The 19,359-nt window shown below is 40.1% G+C and overlaps 1 protein-coding gene across 7 annotated transcripts in view; it reads right to left on the reverse strand.

Moving 5' to 3' along the window:
• DICER1 (dicer 1, ribonuclease III) overlaps positions 1–18,184 on the reverse strand; it is a 66,532-nt gene extending 48,348 nt beyond the window's left edge. For 3 of the 7 annotated variants that reach the window (XM_039884137.1, XM_039884135.1, XM_039884132.1), the window contains exon 1: positions 17,893–18,035. Coding sequence is in view for 1 of the 7 variants with exons in the window: in XM_039884138.1 (XP_039740072.1) it covers positions 17,893–17,928 (36 nt within the window). In the remaining 6 variants the exon portion in view is untranslated. The other 4 variants (XM_039884136.1, XM_039884134.1, XM_039884138.1 and 1 more) reach the window with 4 other exon arrangements.
• Between the last annotated feature and the right edge of the window lie 1,175 nt (positions 18,185–19,359).

Here is a 19,359-nt window from a genome sequence, read left to right on the forward strand (position 1 = left end):
TTATATGGTTGTTGGTATAAGGGTAAGTTAAAAATAAAAGGCTCAACTCTGCCAGCTGAAAATAAATGGAAGAGCCTCCTTCCCCACTCCTTACAGAATTCCTTCTCAGCCCTTTTCGGATGGATGTGCATCTTTTTAAAAGCTACAGAAACCTCCTGCATCTCCCTTCTCAGGAATATTTCCCTAAGGACCCGAGCGCCATCTCTGAAATGTAATGAGAAAGATTATGTCCAATTTGCATGTTTCCTAGGAAGAGATGGGCCTACTTTGTCACTAGATTCCAAATTGCAAAACCTATCTCTAATCATAAAGGTATAAGAAAATTAGCAATTTTATCTGGAAAACAGGGATGTAATGGGTTGTAACCACTTAGCTACAGAAAGATGTCTTCCTGTCTTTGCGGACTCTTCAGTGGCTAGCCTGTGATGCACAGCACGTGTGGGTTCAATGTTTTCTCAATGATAAAACTGTTTTCTTTCCTTCTACCTTTGTGGAGAGTTTTTGGGTTGGGAGATTTTGTTTTTAATTATATTTCCTCAACACTGGCTTAAAAAAACAGTCCAATTCTCAAGTAGTAGTCATGCCAAATAACGAAATTTCTTTTTTTGGAACTTAAATACTAGAGAAACCCTAAACTATGCTGCCCAACTATACTGGGAAAGGAGTTCTAAAATGAAGACGGAGCTAAGTGGGCGCACACTTAGCTACATTAACAAGAAATCTGCACATCGAAAGGATCCAAGTTCCTTTTCTAAATTGAAGTTAAAGGAGAAAGTCTCAACTGTTTCCAGGTAACTTCCTCAGTCAAGCTGAGGCTCGCACCTCTTAACACCTCCCACGCAGTCACCCCGCTCACAGAGGCCCTCTGCTGCAGGAGGGGCACCGACCAAGGCCACTGGGGATGTGGAAAGCCAAGTCCTGTTTTTTAAATGGAAGTACCTCTCATTTAAAATCATCTGAATGCCAAAAGGGTCCAGTGTCAGACAGACCAGGGTTTATCAGATTTACTACCTCTCTCTAAGTTGGTTTCCTTGCCAGTAAAACAGAACACCTGACGATGATGACGATTAAATACAATCATGTATACATGCCAGGCCTAGTGAAGAAAAGGCGCTTCTGCAACACAGAAAATGCTCGATAATGGTAGTTTTTAAAAAATAACTTAACCAACTCTATCTAGACCCATGTTTTCAAACAATTCTTAAGGCTGTAAGGAATTCCTTAAAGAAAGCCTGAAATGTTTTATTACCCTAAAATTCAGTAAGGAAAATGTATTCATATAAATTTAAAGTACAAAAGATTTTATAAAGTATTTTAACCACTTAAACATGAAAACCCACAAACTCCAAACTGCCCAGTAACTACACATTTACAGTAGGATAAAAACCGTAAATTACAAAACATGGTACATAATGTGTAATATAACTAAATACTTTGTGTCCACTAGTTCTCTTTAAAAGCGAAAATCAAAAAATATTATATGCTATTTGGTTCCACAGACATCAGTGTAAACATTAATTCACTTAACTGTTTCTTAGGCACTGAAACAGTCCACAGATGGGCAATAAATCATCATCATCACCAAATGGACAAATTTTGAAAATTTAAAATTTAAAAAAAGATAAGAAATACCCAAAATTTCTACAGTATATAAAATAAACACTTCCGAGGTTTATCAACTCCTACTTGGTGAATATAGATTATGAAAAGACTAAGGTCAAACCAAATACTGAGAGACCAGAGAAACGGGATAATAACTTCAAATTTAAATACTGGTATCTTTAGATAGTTAAATGTACAAGACAAATAGTTCCATTTTTTACTTGTCATACGTCATTATTATTTAGAAATCCCTGCATCTGAATCTAGCATACAACTAGAAAAAAAAAAACACTTCGAACAGAAATGTTCCTTCAACACTACCATTTACAATAGCAAAAGATGCCCCTCTTACACGCCTCCCCCCCCAAATCTAAATGTCTAACAAATGAGGAAACGGTTGGTAAACCATAGTTCATTTTACATGATGCAATTCAAATGAGCCATTAAAAATGAGTTTATAACGAACAAAAATGCTTATGTTACGGCATTCAATGAAAACAGAACATTTTTATTGACAATAAGATGATTATGTCTTCAAGTTAAACACTAAAAAAAATGAGGGAGTGGAGGAATAGGAAGGGAGAGAAAATACACTCAAAAAGTGAGAATGGGGTTACTAGCACAAGTAATTTCTTTTTCCTTAAAACTTTTCTGCATTTTAAAATTCCCTACAATTTGAACACTTTATTTTTAGAACTGGAAGACAAATTTTCAAACTGAGAACTGTCTAAAGACAATAGCAGAGATATAATTCTGTTTTAGGTACTGAAGGAAAAAAAAACTTCTCCCTTCTTAAGCCATTAAATGTGGTAAATTTTACCCCAGTTTCTATAACTTAAACCACAAATTCACTAGTTTCTTTTCCTGCACTGCTCTATGAACCAAGTGAATTTCTGGGTTTCTCTAAATCTGAAACATAAACATATTATGTTTACATTTCAATGTAATTATGCCTAAAATTAGATTTATCCAAAACTAAAGTTGAATGCAGGTCAAATACCATTTTAACAAATTCCACCCATCAAAATCTCCATATAAAAATTATCTCTAGGCTGCCAGCCAATGGCCCACTTACTTGGAATATTTCTTAAAAAGACAACGTTCCAACTCATCAAATTGGACAGAGACCCACCCCTCCCCTTCAAGTTACCTATGACATTTACCCCTGCAGTTTCGTTTCAAGAAAGGTAAATACCTTAAAATGCCACTAGCTTTCAAGGTGAGTTTTAAAGTTAATGTTTGATTCCAAGTTTCCGTCCGTGACTCCGAAACACTGTTCAACAAGCACTAGAATTTTACTCAATTCATGACTACCTTCTATCTTTTACATCAAGGAAGACCACCCATGAGGAAAAGGAAGGCACATTTTCTACGTCAAATGATTTTAATACAATATAACCTGGACATTTTCATACTAAAGAGAGGTCAATCCTGAGACAAAATGAGCCTAAGAGACTGCTGAGTGTGATGGAAGTTTAATCAATGTTGACTCAGGAAAGCAAACCTATTAGAATTTCCAAGCTGTGCGCGCTATGAGCAACGACTCATGTTACCTGCTCTCCCTGGAATGCCATGACAAGTGTGTCCCAACCTTCTGGGGCCCACCCCCACTCACCACCCCCAAGCTTCCCCTAAAAACCTCTATCACTTGACTCTGCTCTGTCCAGCATCCATGGGCTATCTATACCATCCAAATCAGGGCTTAATTATATCTTCTGTCTCCTATTAGATGTTATTGTTATTGCTACCCCCTCCCAGCCCAAAAGTGTAAGATCTTTGAAATGAAAGATAATCTCACACTTGACTTACACTAAATTCAAGGAAAGATGGAAATATCCATAAATAATTTTCATTAGTTAATTCTATGTTGAAAATAAACCTTATTTATCTAAACTTAAGTTAACATGTATCTTTTTATAGGTCAAAGAAAAAATTCAATTTAGATATTTCCTATCTTTTAAAGACTTTAAACAATCCAAATGATTTTAACAAGTTTAATGCCCCATCCTTGCCCCCTGCTCCCTACAAAGACCAACTGGAACTTTAAGCAAACATCACCAATCGGCAAGGTCGACAGGAGGAGCTAGGGCTTACAGAAGCTCTGCACTCCGCATAATCACGAGAGAGAACACCTACCGAAGAACTCTGGTTATAATAAAGCTCTATGGTGCTAACTTCCCTTTCTTTTTTCCTCCTCTTCCCTTCTGTAAATACCCTTCCATCTTGGCACGAAGGCCAGAGGGTGCATGTGGCCTGCCATGGCTCCATGCTCTGGGTTGCAATCCTTTCTTTTTCCCAAATAAATGCTTTTTGGTGATAAAACACCAATATCATTTTTTAGTCGACAACACTGACCCTGAAAACGTTTCGGCAACTTAAAACTAATGTTTCAAGTACAACTGGGCAAACCTAAAGGCTCAAATAATACTTCTCATTAATTTTTATTTTAGAAAGGGAATTTTACTAGGTTTAAAATCCAGATAAAATGCTATTCAATGTCAACTAATAAATGTAGAAGGAATGACCAAAACATCACCATTTTTAACCATCGCATTAGTAAAACTGAGGCAAGAATCATTTACGGATGCTAAGTCTCAAAGTATCTCTGCAAAGATTATCTACTAATTCAAACAAAAAGTGAAATTTTTCATTGGAAAAACCTAATAAATATCATTTTAACTTACTCTAAGTGACAAAGTTTTAACATCACCAATATTGGGACAAACTGACAACATGTACCTCCTAATACGATGAAGTGAGATATAATACCATTTATGTAGTTTTCCTGCCAAAAGTATAAAACCTGAATCTAATCACGAGTAAACTTGAAAACCAAACCTGAGATTTATTTACAAAACAACTAGCTCATGCTCTTCAAAAATGTCAGTATCATTAAAGATAAAAGCTGAGAAACCATCAGATTAAGAGAGAAAGAGACATGACAACTAAACATATGACTTGCTCCCGGATTGACTCCTGTATTAAGGAAGGAAACTGGCTAAAAAGGACATCATTGGAATGAAGGAGGATCAGAATACACCACCTCAAAATATGTCACTTGGCATAAAGATAATTTTTGAGCTGAAGGCAAACGGGAAGCAGCAAACAGGTGGAATTCTCTGCCCTCCCGCTTTCTGCCTAAAGGCAGACCACAAATTTCCCTTTGTGAAGGTGTCCCTTCGCCCCACTCCAGTTCGGGGAGAGGAGATGACGCCTATCACTAGAGACCCTATCTGACTTGACTCTGCACACACAAACCTGACCGAAAGAATCCTTTCTTACCATCCATTAGTTTCCCGCACAGGTTTATCACCCAGAAGCCCAAACTCTTTTCCTTTGTCTTATCACTTCTCCACGATTTATTACCCTTTAATAAAACGGTATGTGAGCTCTCAGGCCTAACCACTTCTTTGGGTTTTCGCTTCTTCCAGTGACTCACTCCTTTCGTTAACCTGTCCTTTGCCTGTTTCATTCAGTCCCCAGCCACTGAACTAGAACACAGAAGAAGAGTTTTTCCCCTCCCCCGTAGGAACTCAGGTAAAATTGAAATATCATTATCAATGTTAAATTCCCTGACAGTAATAACTATAAGGTGGTTATGTACGAGAATGTTTCTGTTCTTAGAAACATTTGGTAGTGAAGAGTATGATGCCTGCAACTTATTTAAAAATTTTTCATAAAAAAAAAAAAAAAACAATGACATGCAGAAAGAAAGAGAATGCAAATATGGCAAATGTTAACTATTGGTAAATGCAGGGAATTCTATTCATAAGCTTGAAATACTGTGAAACAAAGTTAGAAACAAAACACTACTATACCGATATATATGTTTGGCTATCAGTAGAATACAGAAAATTGGAACTTACCCAATTTTACTTAAGAGTAGTATAAAAAGTAATATTGAAGTTGGCTTCCCCCATTTAAAAACCTTTGTTTTACTTCCTGCCCCTTATTCATTCATTCGACAAATATTTAGTGAGAAAGGCATCCCTAATGCAAATCTGTACTCTGGAGAAAGTGAGAACTGGACTAGAGGTCAGTTTTGTAGACTGAGTTAGTCAGGGAGGGGACAGTACAGGGCACAGGGGGCGAGGAGACAGCCCGTGCAGGTCAAGCTGAGGGAAGTACACAGACACCATGCAGGTCAAGCTGAGGGAAGTACCAGCGGCCTGGAGCACTGGTCCATGGAATGGTCAAACGACGAAACTGGTGAGAAGCTGGAGCTACGCAGATCATTAAGGACCTTATGTATAGCTCTACAGGGATCTGAACCTCGAACTGCTGGCTTCATGCTCATGGAGTTAACCTCAGGCCCAAACAACTCACTCCACAGGCCAGCCCAGGACAAGAACATCTGAACACAACAAAGAAGAAACTTCAGGCTTTACTCTTCCCTTTAGAGAACATTTCTTTTCCTGGTTACGAACACTGCCTCTACTCATACTGGCTTGCCTGGACCTGTCCCCGTTAGTGCACTGAAAGTCCCTGTCACAGGAACCACCCACACATGTCCCCCAACTCGGGATGAGCCAGGATGGTTGGGGACCCCATCTCTAGCTCCAGTTCTCTAACCTTGCCTGCCTACTTCCCATTTCTACTTGAGAGAGCCATGCTTAGCTGCCAAGGGAATTTGTGGTTGTTCTAAAAATTAAACTAATCTAAAAAGATGAAGATTTGCTACTGCTAAATATAATTTTTTTAAAATGTTAAACCCTCCATTAAATGTTTCAAAAAAGCAGCAGCATCAGAATAAATGCAGCATCCTAGGGTAACAACCCTTATGTTGGTCGACTGTGTTACAATTAAAGCCAACATACATATATTACAGAGACAGAAAAGGAGGCAGGCGCAAAGTCCGAGTGGTGACTGAATCCATTTGCAAGACCTGGGGCTAATGGCCTCACCTTCCAGTGTCAACCTCATTTCTATTATGGAACCTACAAAGCTGTCCGCCTGAGGCTCCTCTTGCTCCCCTACATAAACCACAACACATACATGTAACTCATTAGCCAAGTCAAATATGCAAATCACTAAAAAACAGGTAAGATGTCTGCTGTAGAAAAAAGAACTGCATGTCTTGGAGGGAGGAGGTTAGACACTGCAGGAGTCTTACAAAAGAACATTCTCTGAGAGCCTCAGCTTGAAGGTCAACTGAGAGCACACTACTTTGCTACCAAATTTGGGGACTACAAAGAATGGGAAGAGGAGCAAGAACCAAAACTACAACTGCAGAATATTTCTACCCCTCTTAAAAAAAAAGAAAGAATCCATACTGGACTGAAGGACAAAACTGGCAGCCACCATATCCTGCAAACTAGCATGTTTTTAACGTCCTATACTGCCTTAACATGAGCAAAGCCACTAGGACACTCAATACGTACTTTAGAATTTTCCACATCTGCTTACACCTTATCACAGAGATTAAAGTCTGGCACCCTAGGGGACTTAGTAACTGTCGGAGTGGCAAACACACAATGTGATACACACAGGATGCAATACTAAAAGCACAAGTATATATATGTTACTAGCCAGACTTAACCTCTTGCCAAGGACTACGAACATCAGTCCCAGAAAAAAAGAGAAGAGATTAAAAACAAGAGTACTAATGGAGCTCAAAGTATCATGTAACTCTAGGTATGAGAAAAATAATGAATCAAACCAGTACAGCAAGATGGCTCAAAACCATCAATGGATTCCCTTTGCACTTAGGATAAAATCCAAAATCCTTACTACGCACATCCCTGCATCCACCTCTCTAACTGGGGCTTGTGTAACTCCACCACCTCTTCCCAGTCATAGGATTTCTCAGAACCTCCACCAAGCTCTTGCCTATCCCAAAGCCTCTGCACTTCCCATCCCCTGGGTAACTGCTCCTCAATCATTGAGGCATTTGAATATTGATTGTCCCTCTCTCAAAATGTTAAGATACTCCTATTTTATACTTATTTTTACTATTACTTAGAAAAACTCCTTCAAAGAATAATAAAGAATATGTTAAATTATAATTCACTAGTTGGATTAATCCAAAGTGAATTTTGGTCAAAGATTAAAAATTTAGCTTCCAATCTAATTAGATTTCACATACCAACAGCTTTTGAATACCATTAGTTTTCAGGGAACTAACTTTGTCCACATAAATCACACTTGTGCCTAACTTCTAAGAATGTAAAAAACCTAATTCAAGTAGCATTTACCATTGTCTATTCTTCCATGTACCACAACAGAGTATTCTTTATATTACTTAATGATCTCTTAAAAAGTTGTAATTTTTTTCAAGTGGAGCAAAATTAATGTGGTTATTTTTGGTATCGATTACTTCTTAGGAAATACTTTAAATGAAGTGGACAAATTCCTTGAAAAAGCATAATTTACCAAAGTTAACATCCAAAGAAACAAAAATGTAAAGAGGCCTATAGCTTTTAAAGAAAACAGATTATTAAAAATTGATTATTAAAAACTCCAAGCCCAGATGCTTCACTAGTGAATTCTTCTAAATAAAGAATAACTGCAATCTTAAAAAACAAACTCTTCAGAAAGACAAAAATGAGAGAATACTTCTCAACTTTTCCCCTGAGATCCGCAAAACTTGACACCAAAACCTGACAACGACAGTACAGGAAAATAAAATTACAGACCTAGCTCTCAAACAAAAAATGTAAAAATCCTAAACAAAATATCAGCAACCAAGTCCAAGAATATATAAAAAGGAAAATGCATCATGACCGGTTGTGGTTTGTCACAAGGAATGCAAAGATGGCTTAACAAAAAAAAAAAAAATCAATTTATTATGACTTAGTACAATAATTAACACAGTGTAGGTGCTGGCACAAGAAAAGACAATGAAACAATAAAATATGAAAACAGACCCAGACATATAAGGTTAGTTAATGGCAAAAACAATACTGCAGGAACATAGGGAAAAGAATGGCCCTTCCGAACACAAGCTGCGTTAACCATGTGTCCAGATGGAAACAGTAAATCTTGACTCCTGCCTCACAGCACACACAAAAATCAATGCCAGTCAGATTACAGATCTATAAATGTACAAAATCAAACCAAAAAGTTATTAGGAAAAAAACACAGGCGAATACCTTCATGTTCTTGGGGTGAGCAGAAATTTCTTAGACAAGATGTAAAAAGCACTAATTATAAAAAAAAAATTGACAAACTGGATTACATTAAAATTAGAACTGTTCATTAAATGATCTGATTAAGAGAGTGAAGATAGGCCAGAGCAGGAGATAAACACCTACAGATCAATAAGAAAAAGGCAGACAAGCAAATAGAAAGTAGGCAAAGAGGATTTCACAGCACAGGATATCAAAATGGCCAACAAACTTAAAAAATTAGAGCAATACAAATTAAACCACAATGAGCTACTACCACACACCCATCAGAATAGTTAAAATGAAGACAGACTATCAAGTCTGGGGGAGAATGTGGAGCTTAGAGAATTTTCATATACTGTAGGTAGAACTGTAAATTTGGAAGTAACTACTGTAGCTGAATGTACACATACCCTATATCCCAAGTAGCTCCATTCCTAAGTGTATGCCCAACTGAAATATGTGCTTATATTCATCAGAAAAATATGCACAATGCCCAAAACTGCATTGTTCATAATAACCAAAACTGAAAACGAGCCTAATACCCATGAACAAAATACAATACTGACATATTCATATAACAGAATACTTACTAGACGATTCAACATGAAATCTCACAAACTAAAAATGTTAAGTGAAAGAAACCCAACACAAAACTCCAACACAAAATCATACTGTATGATTTCCATTATAAAAGTTAAAAGTAAGAGAAAGTTGGCATGGTGTTTACCCTTTTTTGGGGGGGCCTTTGGGAGGGAGCATTGAGAGGAGCTTATAAAATACTGGGCAGAATTAAGATAGCAGAGTAGAAAATAATATTGAATGTCAACTGTAATTAATAATGTAATTTAAAAAAAATTTTTTTAAAGTACTGGGCATATTTGTTCCTTAAGCTGGCGCTTGCTTACAGGTTGTTCACTGTGTATATCCTTGCGATTTATGTACTTTCCTGTATATCAAGAGAAACTGATTTCATTTAAAGATTTTTAAAAAAGAAAACAATCCTTTACACAATGCATAAAAATTCTTCATTTACCATGGTGAGTATGAAATACCAAAAGCTCCCAGAGTAAGAAGGGAAGGGAGACATTTTACATTTTTTGAGCACTAAAGTTCCATTGTCTGGTTTAATGTTATCCTCAAAACAACACTAAAACGAGTATCTCCATTTTACAGGAATTTGAAATAACTTATCCAAGGCCATTTGACTAATAAATGGGAGAAGTGGAATTCTACCTAAAATTGTATCTGACTCCAAACTTTTATTTCCACAATATACAGTTCACTATGATCTCAAAGGAGGTATCTATTTACACTGATCTGCCAGTCAAAATAAGCTGCATCCTGATATGCTCCTTTTGATTTCCCCAAGGGGTTGAATAAGAGGGGACCCAATTTCACATAAACAGAAGCAAAATAACCGAATATTTTATTTTTAACTGAACCTGCACCTAAGTAAATATTGCTTTCATTATAAAACCTTAGCGGCTGAAGTCAGCCCTGCCCACTGGCGTTTCGCCAGACCCGTCTCGTCTGGGAACATAGGTGCTCAACAGATACACAGTAACTGACTATATGACTCACCACTTTTTCCAGCATCTTTATTCCATTCAGCTGAAGACTAAACAAGACTTCCTGCTTACATAAACACTACAAGATGACTTCTTTCTCTAGTGAAAAGTGCTACCTTAGGAGAGATTACTATCACAAAGGGGATTCAGACATAGCGAAACAAACTATATTATAGAAAATAAAATGTACTGTGTACCTTTTTCTCCACTCCAGACAGACAATGCGGGTAAGCACTTTACCAGAACATTTGCTGCTGAGGCCAGACACAGAGTTCATATATGCATACATGCGTGTATAAGTGCGTGTGTGTACTGTATGTGCATATGTGTGTGCATATGCTGAAGGGGCTGTAAGAAAATTATTTCTTTTCCTACTCTTGGCCAAACTATGGGCCAACCCAGCTCCTAAGTAAAAAAATTTCTGGAATTCCCCTAATTTTCAGAAATGGGAAAAGTTATAGGTTTACAAAGATTGAGTGTAAAAACAATTTTCTCCTTCAGAATTCTGTTCACATGTCAATGGAAAGGTTTTTACAAACATATCCAAAATGGAAAGCACCTTTTGGCAATGCCTTATTTCCCATATTTATTGAAGAAATGTTAGAAACCAAAGTCTATGTGTTATATAAGTAATAAAGAATTACTCCTTTTAATACAGTAGTGTATAGAAATTATAGCTCGACTTAACTCCAGTTCAATTTACATGCTACATTTAAATGCCTAATTTACGTTGTTCTATTACTTCTTTATTTTTTTATCAACGAAATTATGCATGGTCCTTAAAACACCCAAAATTATATTTGATCTACGGTTAATAAATCACTTGTTTATTATATTTGGCAGATACATATAAAGATTTAAAAATTGGAGTTTTCTTTTCAACGTTTAGGTAAAAAAGATAGGTCATCTCAATACAGTTACAAATAAAAGGTTTCAAAATTAAAACACCAGGGTTCCTGTTAGACACTTTTCTCATTAACAGCGCCAGGGCCTCTATGGGTTACCTGTACTTCGCCATACAGATCAGGTAGAAAGCTTTAAACAGTTTGTCAGATTCTCAAGCATTAACATTTACTAACCTGTACCAGACGCAGAGGTAGAAAATGAAGGAACTGAACTGTCTCTGAAAGATTCTGCCATCCGTTCATTCAAGGCAAAATGTGACTTGACTTGTTATGACTGCTTCCCCGTTTTCATCTTCCAGTTCCTCCTCAGAACACCTCACAATCCCATCATGTCCTTTCATATCCGAACCTTCACGCTCAGCGAACGCGGTCTCTCTTTTCCACGCCTCACATTTAGTTTATTCTCAGCGTGAAATGGAGAGGTACCCGAATTACATGGGTGCTTCAAAGATGACTGACTTTAAGATATCCTGAGGACTTGTGAATGTTCTCACTTTACTAGTGAGAAAATTAAAACTAAGTCTAGAAAAGCCAAGGTAACCTTCCCTTAAAATGCGGCTAGTTATTCAGAAGTAAAAGCAAACCGGAACACAGGTTTCTTAGCCACTCATGATTTTGCACTATTCAGTCAGTTGCACCAGTCACGTGGAACCCATGCCTTGATCATCTGGAATTTTGTTGCTGTCCCTTAGTTAACTATTACTTGTCTTTCTATGTGTAGACACAGCCTAAATCAAGCAACTATGGGTAGTGTTCAGGCAGAGTCACTGTAGCTACTATAATTTTACATAACATTATGAATATGCACATTATTCTAGGGATAAGATTCATATCTTTCATCAAATCAGAAGCCTCCAAGAGCAAAAACCATTGGCCCGCATCAAGTCTATGTGACACATATATAAAAAGTTTAGGCTGGTTCAAAAGACAGATTCAAAGATGGTGCATTCATTCATGCACGATAGAAGAATGGTTATTTAGAGAAAGTCAGCAATATTTAAGGTACTATTACACTTGGTATCACTAAAATAGTTGAACCATTTGATCCAGTATAGACAATTCTCAATAGAGAAAATCTGTGGAATACTGCTCTCAAAGCCCTCTTTTCTTCAACATCTCCATTACAAATGTATTGCATATACATCTAAATATTGATGATTGGGGGGATCATAATAAAATCTAGTCACATCAAGAAGGTAGCATAATTTTCTCTAACATACATATTTAAATTAAAAATATCAACTAAAATTTATCCAATAATAGCTATGTGTCAGAATTCGTCTAAGAGCTTCAGGAATTTATTTTTTTCTCACAACCTCAAGAAGTAGATAAGATTATTATGAGCAGTTTACCAACGATGAGACTCAGAGAGGCTGCCGTACACCCATGTTCCTCAGCTATAAACCGGAGGAATCTGAATTTGAACCCTGGTCTCTCTGACGCCAACAACTTACTCTTAAACATCCCTGTAATGCTATAATAAGATATTAATATTTAATTTTGCAAAGTTAAAAAGCTTAAAATACCATTAACTGGAGCCACCAGTGAGTGATGGCCGTGTAGCAGGACGGCTCAGAGGCAGAGAGGCCACTCCTGCCTTTGGGGTCACCACCTGCCCTTGCCCTCCCTAAGTGGCTAACAGCGAAGGGACGCCAGAAATCCTAGAATCTCAAAAAAGCAGGCAATTCTACTGCCTTTTTCTCTCTTCAAGGAGAGTTACTGACCTAACTCCTTCATCAAAGACGCTTTCTACATCAAGATCAGTTTCTAACCTGAAATCCTCCTCTCATTATGCTTTACTGACATCTTCTAATCCCCCAAAGAATTTGCAAATCTATTTTTTTAAATCCCTACTTTACTGCACATATTGAGCTGTCGCCTAAAAAAGAACAACCCCAACTATCAGGGTTAACCCGCTTCAACAATGAGAAAGCCTACCGTACCTGTAAAACTCCCAATTTTTATAGCAGTTTTCTTCTATGAAGTTCTTACAACTTCTCTTAGTCCACAATGTTTCTATGCAGCTAATCACGTGTACCTCACAAATGGAGAGGAACCAGGCACATTGGTCCAAAATCAAAAGTTACGAACTTTTTAAAAGCTTAACGTACAAGCAATGTTATTCTCCATAACCTTGTGTTAGCTTCTAAGTACTTAATCAAATCACTAAGACCAAAATTTAAGTCTTTCATGTCTTATTTCTAGTCTTACTGACATCTTCGGGTAATGCTTTCTTGAGGCATCTTCTTAATCACTTATTTAAAATGCATAGCAACTTTGCATATTAAAGGAGAACCAACAGTTCTGACAGTTTTAGATAAATAAGAAAGCCATTTTGTACTAAGAATTTATTTTAACAAAGGTCTTCCAACATGACTGAAAATTTCAATTTCATCAGGTACACCTCAAAAGTACAGGTGAGCCTCAAACAACGTGGGTCCCTTTATACGCGCATTTTTTTCAATAAATACCTGTACTGTTTTCGATCCATGGTTGGGAGTCCACAGATGCGGAGAGCCTGCTGTATGCATTGACCTATGCCATTTTATATAGGGAACCTGAGCATCCAAGGATTTTGGTATTCACAGGGGGTCCTGTGAGGATAGAGAGGGACAACCTAAGTTTTGGGGGAGTCAAGTTATACAGATTTTGACTGAGCAGGTGTCGTGCCCCTTAACCCCCTCATCATTCAAGGGTCAACTGTAACACTTTCTCTCTGTATTCATTCACTGAGTATACACCGCCATCCAAACAGTCCTACTTTTAGGCCAACACACATTTCTAAGATGGACAGAGAGAAATTCGGAAATCTATATTGTCAAGAAAAGAGTTAATTTGTGAATGGATGAACTGTCATTTGGCAATTGTCAAAAGCCTGTGACAACTGATATTTCGGGGACGTGATCTGAATGATAAATTAACTAAACTCTAATAAATTAAATTACCAGAACAATGTACACGTATATTAAAGCTTGTCTATTATGCCTGAGGCTTTTATCCAGTTTCTCCAAAATGGCATGTGAAAAATGTTTCTCTATCACTTGTAAAGTGTAAAACATTTTCTCTATGTATTGTTAATGTCATTCACGTAAGAATTCAATTATCTATTCTTCATACAAAAGCCTGCTCCTGATTAATTGGTATACTTCCTTCCATTAATCAATGCCAAGTATAATTTGTACTTCTGCTTTGACTAATTAAAAAAAAACAAAACCCTTAGTTAGTTACATGAAGATGGCTGAGCTCTCCTTGCCCTAAGCTTCTCATCTAATTCCCTCTATCCCCCTCCACACTGTACTCAACTTTTACCATTTTCACAGTCCTCTCAAACATTATTTTAAGACAATCACAAATCCTTTCTCAAAGCAGACAAATAATAAAACATGCACCCACTGGGCTTTCAGAATGAGCTAAACTCCTGAATGTCCAAAAAGCTGAGCACAAGGTAAACAAGATAAATCACTCGGCTCCAACTTAATATTTACACAAGTTAAACACAGACCTTACCCGTATCCTTCTGGCATCAAAACGAGCACAACATAGCTCCGTGATGGATTAATTGAGTAAATTGTTATTTGAATATCCAATTGCCAGACTCTGATAAGAACTCATAAAAAGGAGTCAATCCTGGGCCTCAGGAGGAGAAAAAGTCTGTAACTGACAGAGGGAACTGTTTGTAGGATAACTGTCTTATTGCAATAACTTCTGAGTCTAGTGTTTTGATGATCCCGAAACAATCTGACCACTTCTGGCCATGCACCTAAAAGAAGTGAAAGCTGGGACTCAAACAAACAGGTATTGGGACACCTATGTTCCCAGCAGCATTATTCACAAAGCCAAAAGGTAGAAGCTACCCAGGTATCCATCTACAAAAGACAGCATACATAAATGTGGTGCATACGTACACAATGAACTTAAAAAGTTCAACCTTAATAAGGAAGACAACCTGACACATGCTACAAGATGAATGAATCCTGAATGAATGAACCCTGAAGATGTTATGCCAAACAAAATATGCCAGTCATTAAAGGAAAAATATTGTATGATTCCACTTAAATGAGATTCCAAGAGTAGTCAGAGTCATAGAAAGAAGTAGTAGAAGGATGGTTGCCTGGGGCTGGGAGAAGGGCAGAATGGGATTTAGAGTTTAATGGATACAGAGCTGCAGCTGAGGAAGAGGAAAAAGTTCTGGAGATGGATGGTGGTGATCCTTGCAAAATAATGTGTGTATTTAATGCCACAAAATTGTACACTTAAAAATGGTTAAACCGATAAATTTTGTTATGTATATTCCACCACAAAAAAAGGAAAAAAGTCTGAAATAGTCACATAATAAGAAGTCAGCTGAACATTTAAGGTTAGTTTCATTCATTCAACAAGTGTTAAGTAACAACTTACCTACAAGTTATACAGGGTTTTTCCCAAGCACCTACTTGGGAACAGCAATGCAACACGAAGAGAGCCCACGTGCAAGGACTCTGAAATCACACCCCGAAGGTCCTGGCTCTGCCACTCACAAACTCGGGGCAACGGTCTCCGAGTCTTAGTCTCCTTGCATTAAAATAAGGACACTATCTATAAGGACAGGGTCACAGTGCAGATCAAATGAGTATATATATAAGCACCTGAAACATCCTGGCACATAAGAACGCACTTCTTATTAATAAATGTTTCCCTTTTCTCCTTTGCCACAAGTAATGACCACAGGATCTTAAGGTCACAAGTGAGAGAATATCAATGAGGTATTTGCTTTCTCAAATGAAACAAGCATCTCACCTGTCAGTAGCAGGGAATAAATATCTCAATGCCATAAAAGTCATCCTTCCTAGAAGGTGGCTCTACACTAAGAGTACTACCCACCAGATACCACCACAAAATCACTATCAAATAAAGTCATGAGCCACATCAAAATAAGACATCTTCTAAAACCAAGACAATAAAACTCAGCAATGGCAAAACCACCTCGCTATACAATTCACACACATAAGACAGAACTTTTATACAGAAGACAGAACTTTTATACAGAAGACAGAACATTTATACAGAAAACATAACTTTTATACATAAGACAGAACTTTTATACAGAAGGGTAAAAAGTAAAGCAAGACCTTATTCAAATAATTGCAGAAAGAGCCTTTCTCTCCAAATAAAATTTGACTAATACATCTTTTCTTAAAACAGCATTTTGATGCCACAAATCCATAAACTGTTATCATTTAAATACTTAAAGTGAACATATTAAGAGCAATCTTTAGTATTTCTAAACCACAGAATAAGTTTTGTAAAAGATGGCCTCAAATGAAGTTTTGAAAATAACTACATGTCTGTATGTACACGGCATTTATTACATTTAATATTCACGTCCCACAGGTAGCTAGTTTTAAAGGCACTTGGCAAAATAAACTGATTATTCCAGAACCTAGTTCCTAAAGATATTAGTAATACAAAATGACTATATGCTAGCAGCCACATCCAAAATCCTGTACCATCATCCATCCTGTAAATTATTGGAGCTCTTGGTTAAGATGGGTATTTTTATTTAGAAAGTTTAATGTTTGCACCAATACAGTTTTCAACTTAACCTCTTATTAAAACACATTAAAATATATACACATATATTTTCCAAGTTACTTAACTCCTAACTTTTGCACTTTTCCATTCGGTTGCTGCACTAGGAGACCAAACACGAAGACAACTGAAAATGGTAACTGTAAAGATTCAGAAAATTCAAAGCATCCTCAAGAAGCAGACTTCAAAGGAATGTTCTTAATTAGATGAACGTTTTAAACCGCACTAATCATAAGAACACTTAGACTTATATGATCAGTAACGCGTCCCTCTTAAACATGACTTTCTTCACAAAAGCACTGACAACACTATAGAGCAAGGACTCCCCACTCATCTCTGTTTTTACAAATCTTCAGGCTACTAAAGATACGTTAAGTGGTTGCAGCTCTGCATTGTGGGCAAAGCAGCTCAGCTTTTCCAAATCATCTACATAAATCTGATGTGCTAACTTAAAATATAACACTGATATCCCAAAGATTAAAAACCACGGAGAAAGGCTCCTTTGCAGAGTCCAGATGTTCTGGCACACAACATCGGAGGGGAAGGGAGGGGCGGAAAGATGGCCTCGGCCACCCGCCCCCTGGGACCCAGACCTGGTCACCTGCCAACACACACGAACAATCCTCCCCGGGCGGGCCCCCTAAGGCTCGCGCTTTCCTGCCAACAGCGGCTTCCTTCCCTCCCGGCCCTTGCGAAGGTGTCCACTGAGGCCCAGCGCAGGGACCGCCACCGCCGGTCCCCAGGATGCTCCCCCGACGCCGCTGCCGACCCGCACCCCTCCGCGCGCGTACCCGGACCTGTCAAAGCCCTGCTCCCGTCCGGCCCGGCCGAGCGGTGAGGACGCGCTCCCCTCCGTGGGCGGCGGCGCCCGCGTCCCCCTCCGGTGCCGGAGCGAACGCACAAAGTCCCTCCGGAGCGGCGACCCGGGAGGGGCGCCAGGGTCGGGGCGCAGAGCCCGGCGGGGGGGGGCGGGAACGCCGGCCGCGAAGGCCGCGCCGCCCGGGGCCAGGCGCGGCCCCGCCATCCGCCCGCGCCGTCTCCCCGCCGCGCGCCAGGCCGGAGCGCGGGCCCAGGGCCGGGGCGCCCACGCGGGGCCGGGCCCGCCCCGGACACAAAGCGGCTCCCGGGAGCCCGCCTCACCTGCAGCACGGGGCGCCGCGGGCCTTCGAGAACCATCGGACCCCGCTCCGGCGCGCGCGTCACAGCCCAGGCCTCCCGGTGCCGCCCGGCGCCGCCGCCGCCGCCGCCATTTCCTCCCGCTCGCCGTCGCCTCGTCCCCGCTGTCAGGTTACTCCATTCACCTGGGCCTGGAGCAGCCTGCGCCGCGCCGCGCCTCCGCCTCGGCCCCTCCCGCCCGCGCCTGCGGAGACTGCGCAGCGCCCGGCCCGCTCGCGGCCCGCCCACGGCCCGCGGCAAAGGCGCACGGCCGCTTGGAGAATCCCGCCGGCGCCCGCGCCGCCCCTCCGCGTCCGCACGCTCCGCTCGTCCCGCACGGGCATGAGAGCGAGCCTGTGATTGGACAGGGCGCGGCGGTGAAAGGTTAATCCCGGCCCCCCAGCCACTCAGGAGCCGGGAGACAGCGGGCGCGGCGGAGGAGGCCGAGGCGGCGTTTGCGGCCCAGCGCCGCGCCGGCCCCCGGGCGTCCCGCTGCGGCCCCGCGCCTTTGCGACCTTCGTGGGCCCGCGCGCCGCCGTCGCGGACGCTCGCTTAGCTCCGCAGACCCTCCTGCCTCGGAACTCGCCCGCCTCCATTGTTGCCCTTCCTGGCACCCACCGCCCCCTAAAACGTGGCCCTGCCCCACGGCCCTGATTGTTCCCCGCAGGGCTTGGCGTCCTTTTTCCACTTCCCTCCCCTTTTTAAAGTACCGTCCCACTCGCCTGCTTTTCCCACGCGTTAGTGCTGCAGCGGCCTCTGTATTTGGGGAGACAGCAGAGCCCACCTCCCTCCCCTCACCCCAACACCCCGGAACTGGGATAACCAGATACTGAGATGGGGGCAATGGCCCCACTTATGTAAATTGTTCATTTGCATAGGTCGTAACCGTGTACCGTAGCTGTGAGCTAAAATATGGAGGCTAGGTGACCGGCTTAAAGAAAATCCTGTTAATTTATTTCAAAATGTAGACATCTCTCCCAGGGGACTCACCCGATAGGTTAAATCCAGATGAGGAGGTATGGTAACAGCAACCATGCTGCTTCTGCTCGCAGGAGTTAGCACTTAGCACCTACTACGTGCTAGACACTGGCCTGGGCCGCACTGGTCAATGCAGCGGCCACCAGCCCTTGTGGCTACTGAGCACTTAAAAAATGGCTAGTCCAGTTTGAGGTGTACTAGTTAAACTCGGATGTATGTGTTCTTTACCAAAAAAGAATGTAAAACATCTAATTATTGATTACATGTTGAAGTGGTAATATTTTTGATATTTTGAAATAAACATTAGTTTCATTGTTTCTTTTTACTTTTTCTAATGTGAGTGCTAGAAGAATTTTAATGTTTCGTAACAGCTCGCATCATATTGCTTTTGCACAGGCTGGTGTGTAAGCCTGCGATCTTCACATGGACCCTTAGGTGCTTAATTGCCTTCCCCCCAAATCATTAAGATGAAAA

Source organism: Pteropus medius, unplaced genomic scaffold, assembly GCF_902729225.1.
Source record: "Pteropus medius unplaced genomic scaffold, Ma_sr-lr_union100, whole genome shotgun sequence".
NCBI lineage: Eukaryota > Metazoa > Chordata > Mammalia > Chiroptera > Pteropodidae > Pteropus > Pteropus medius.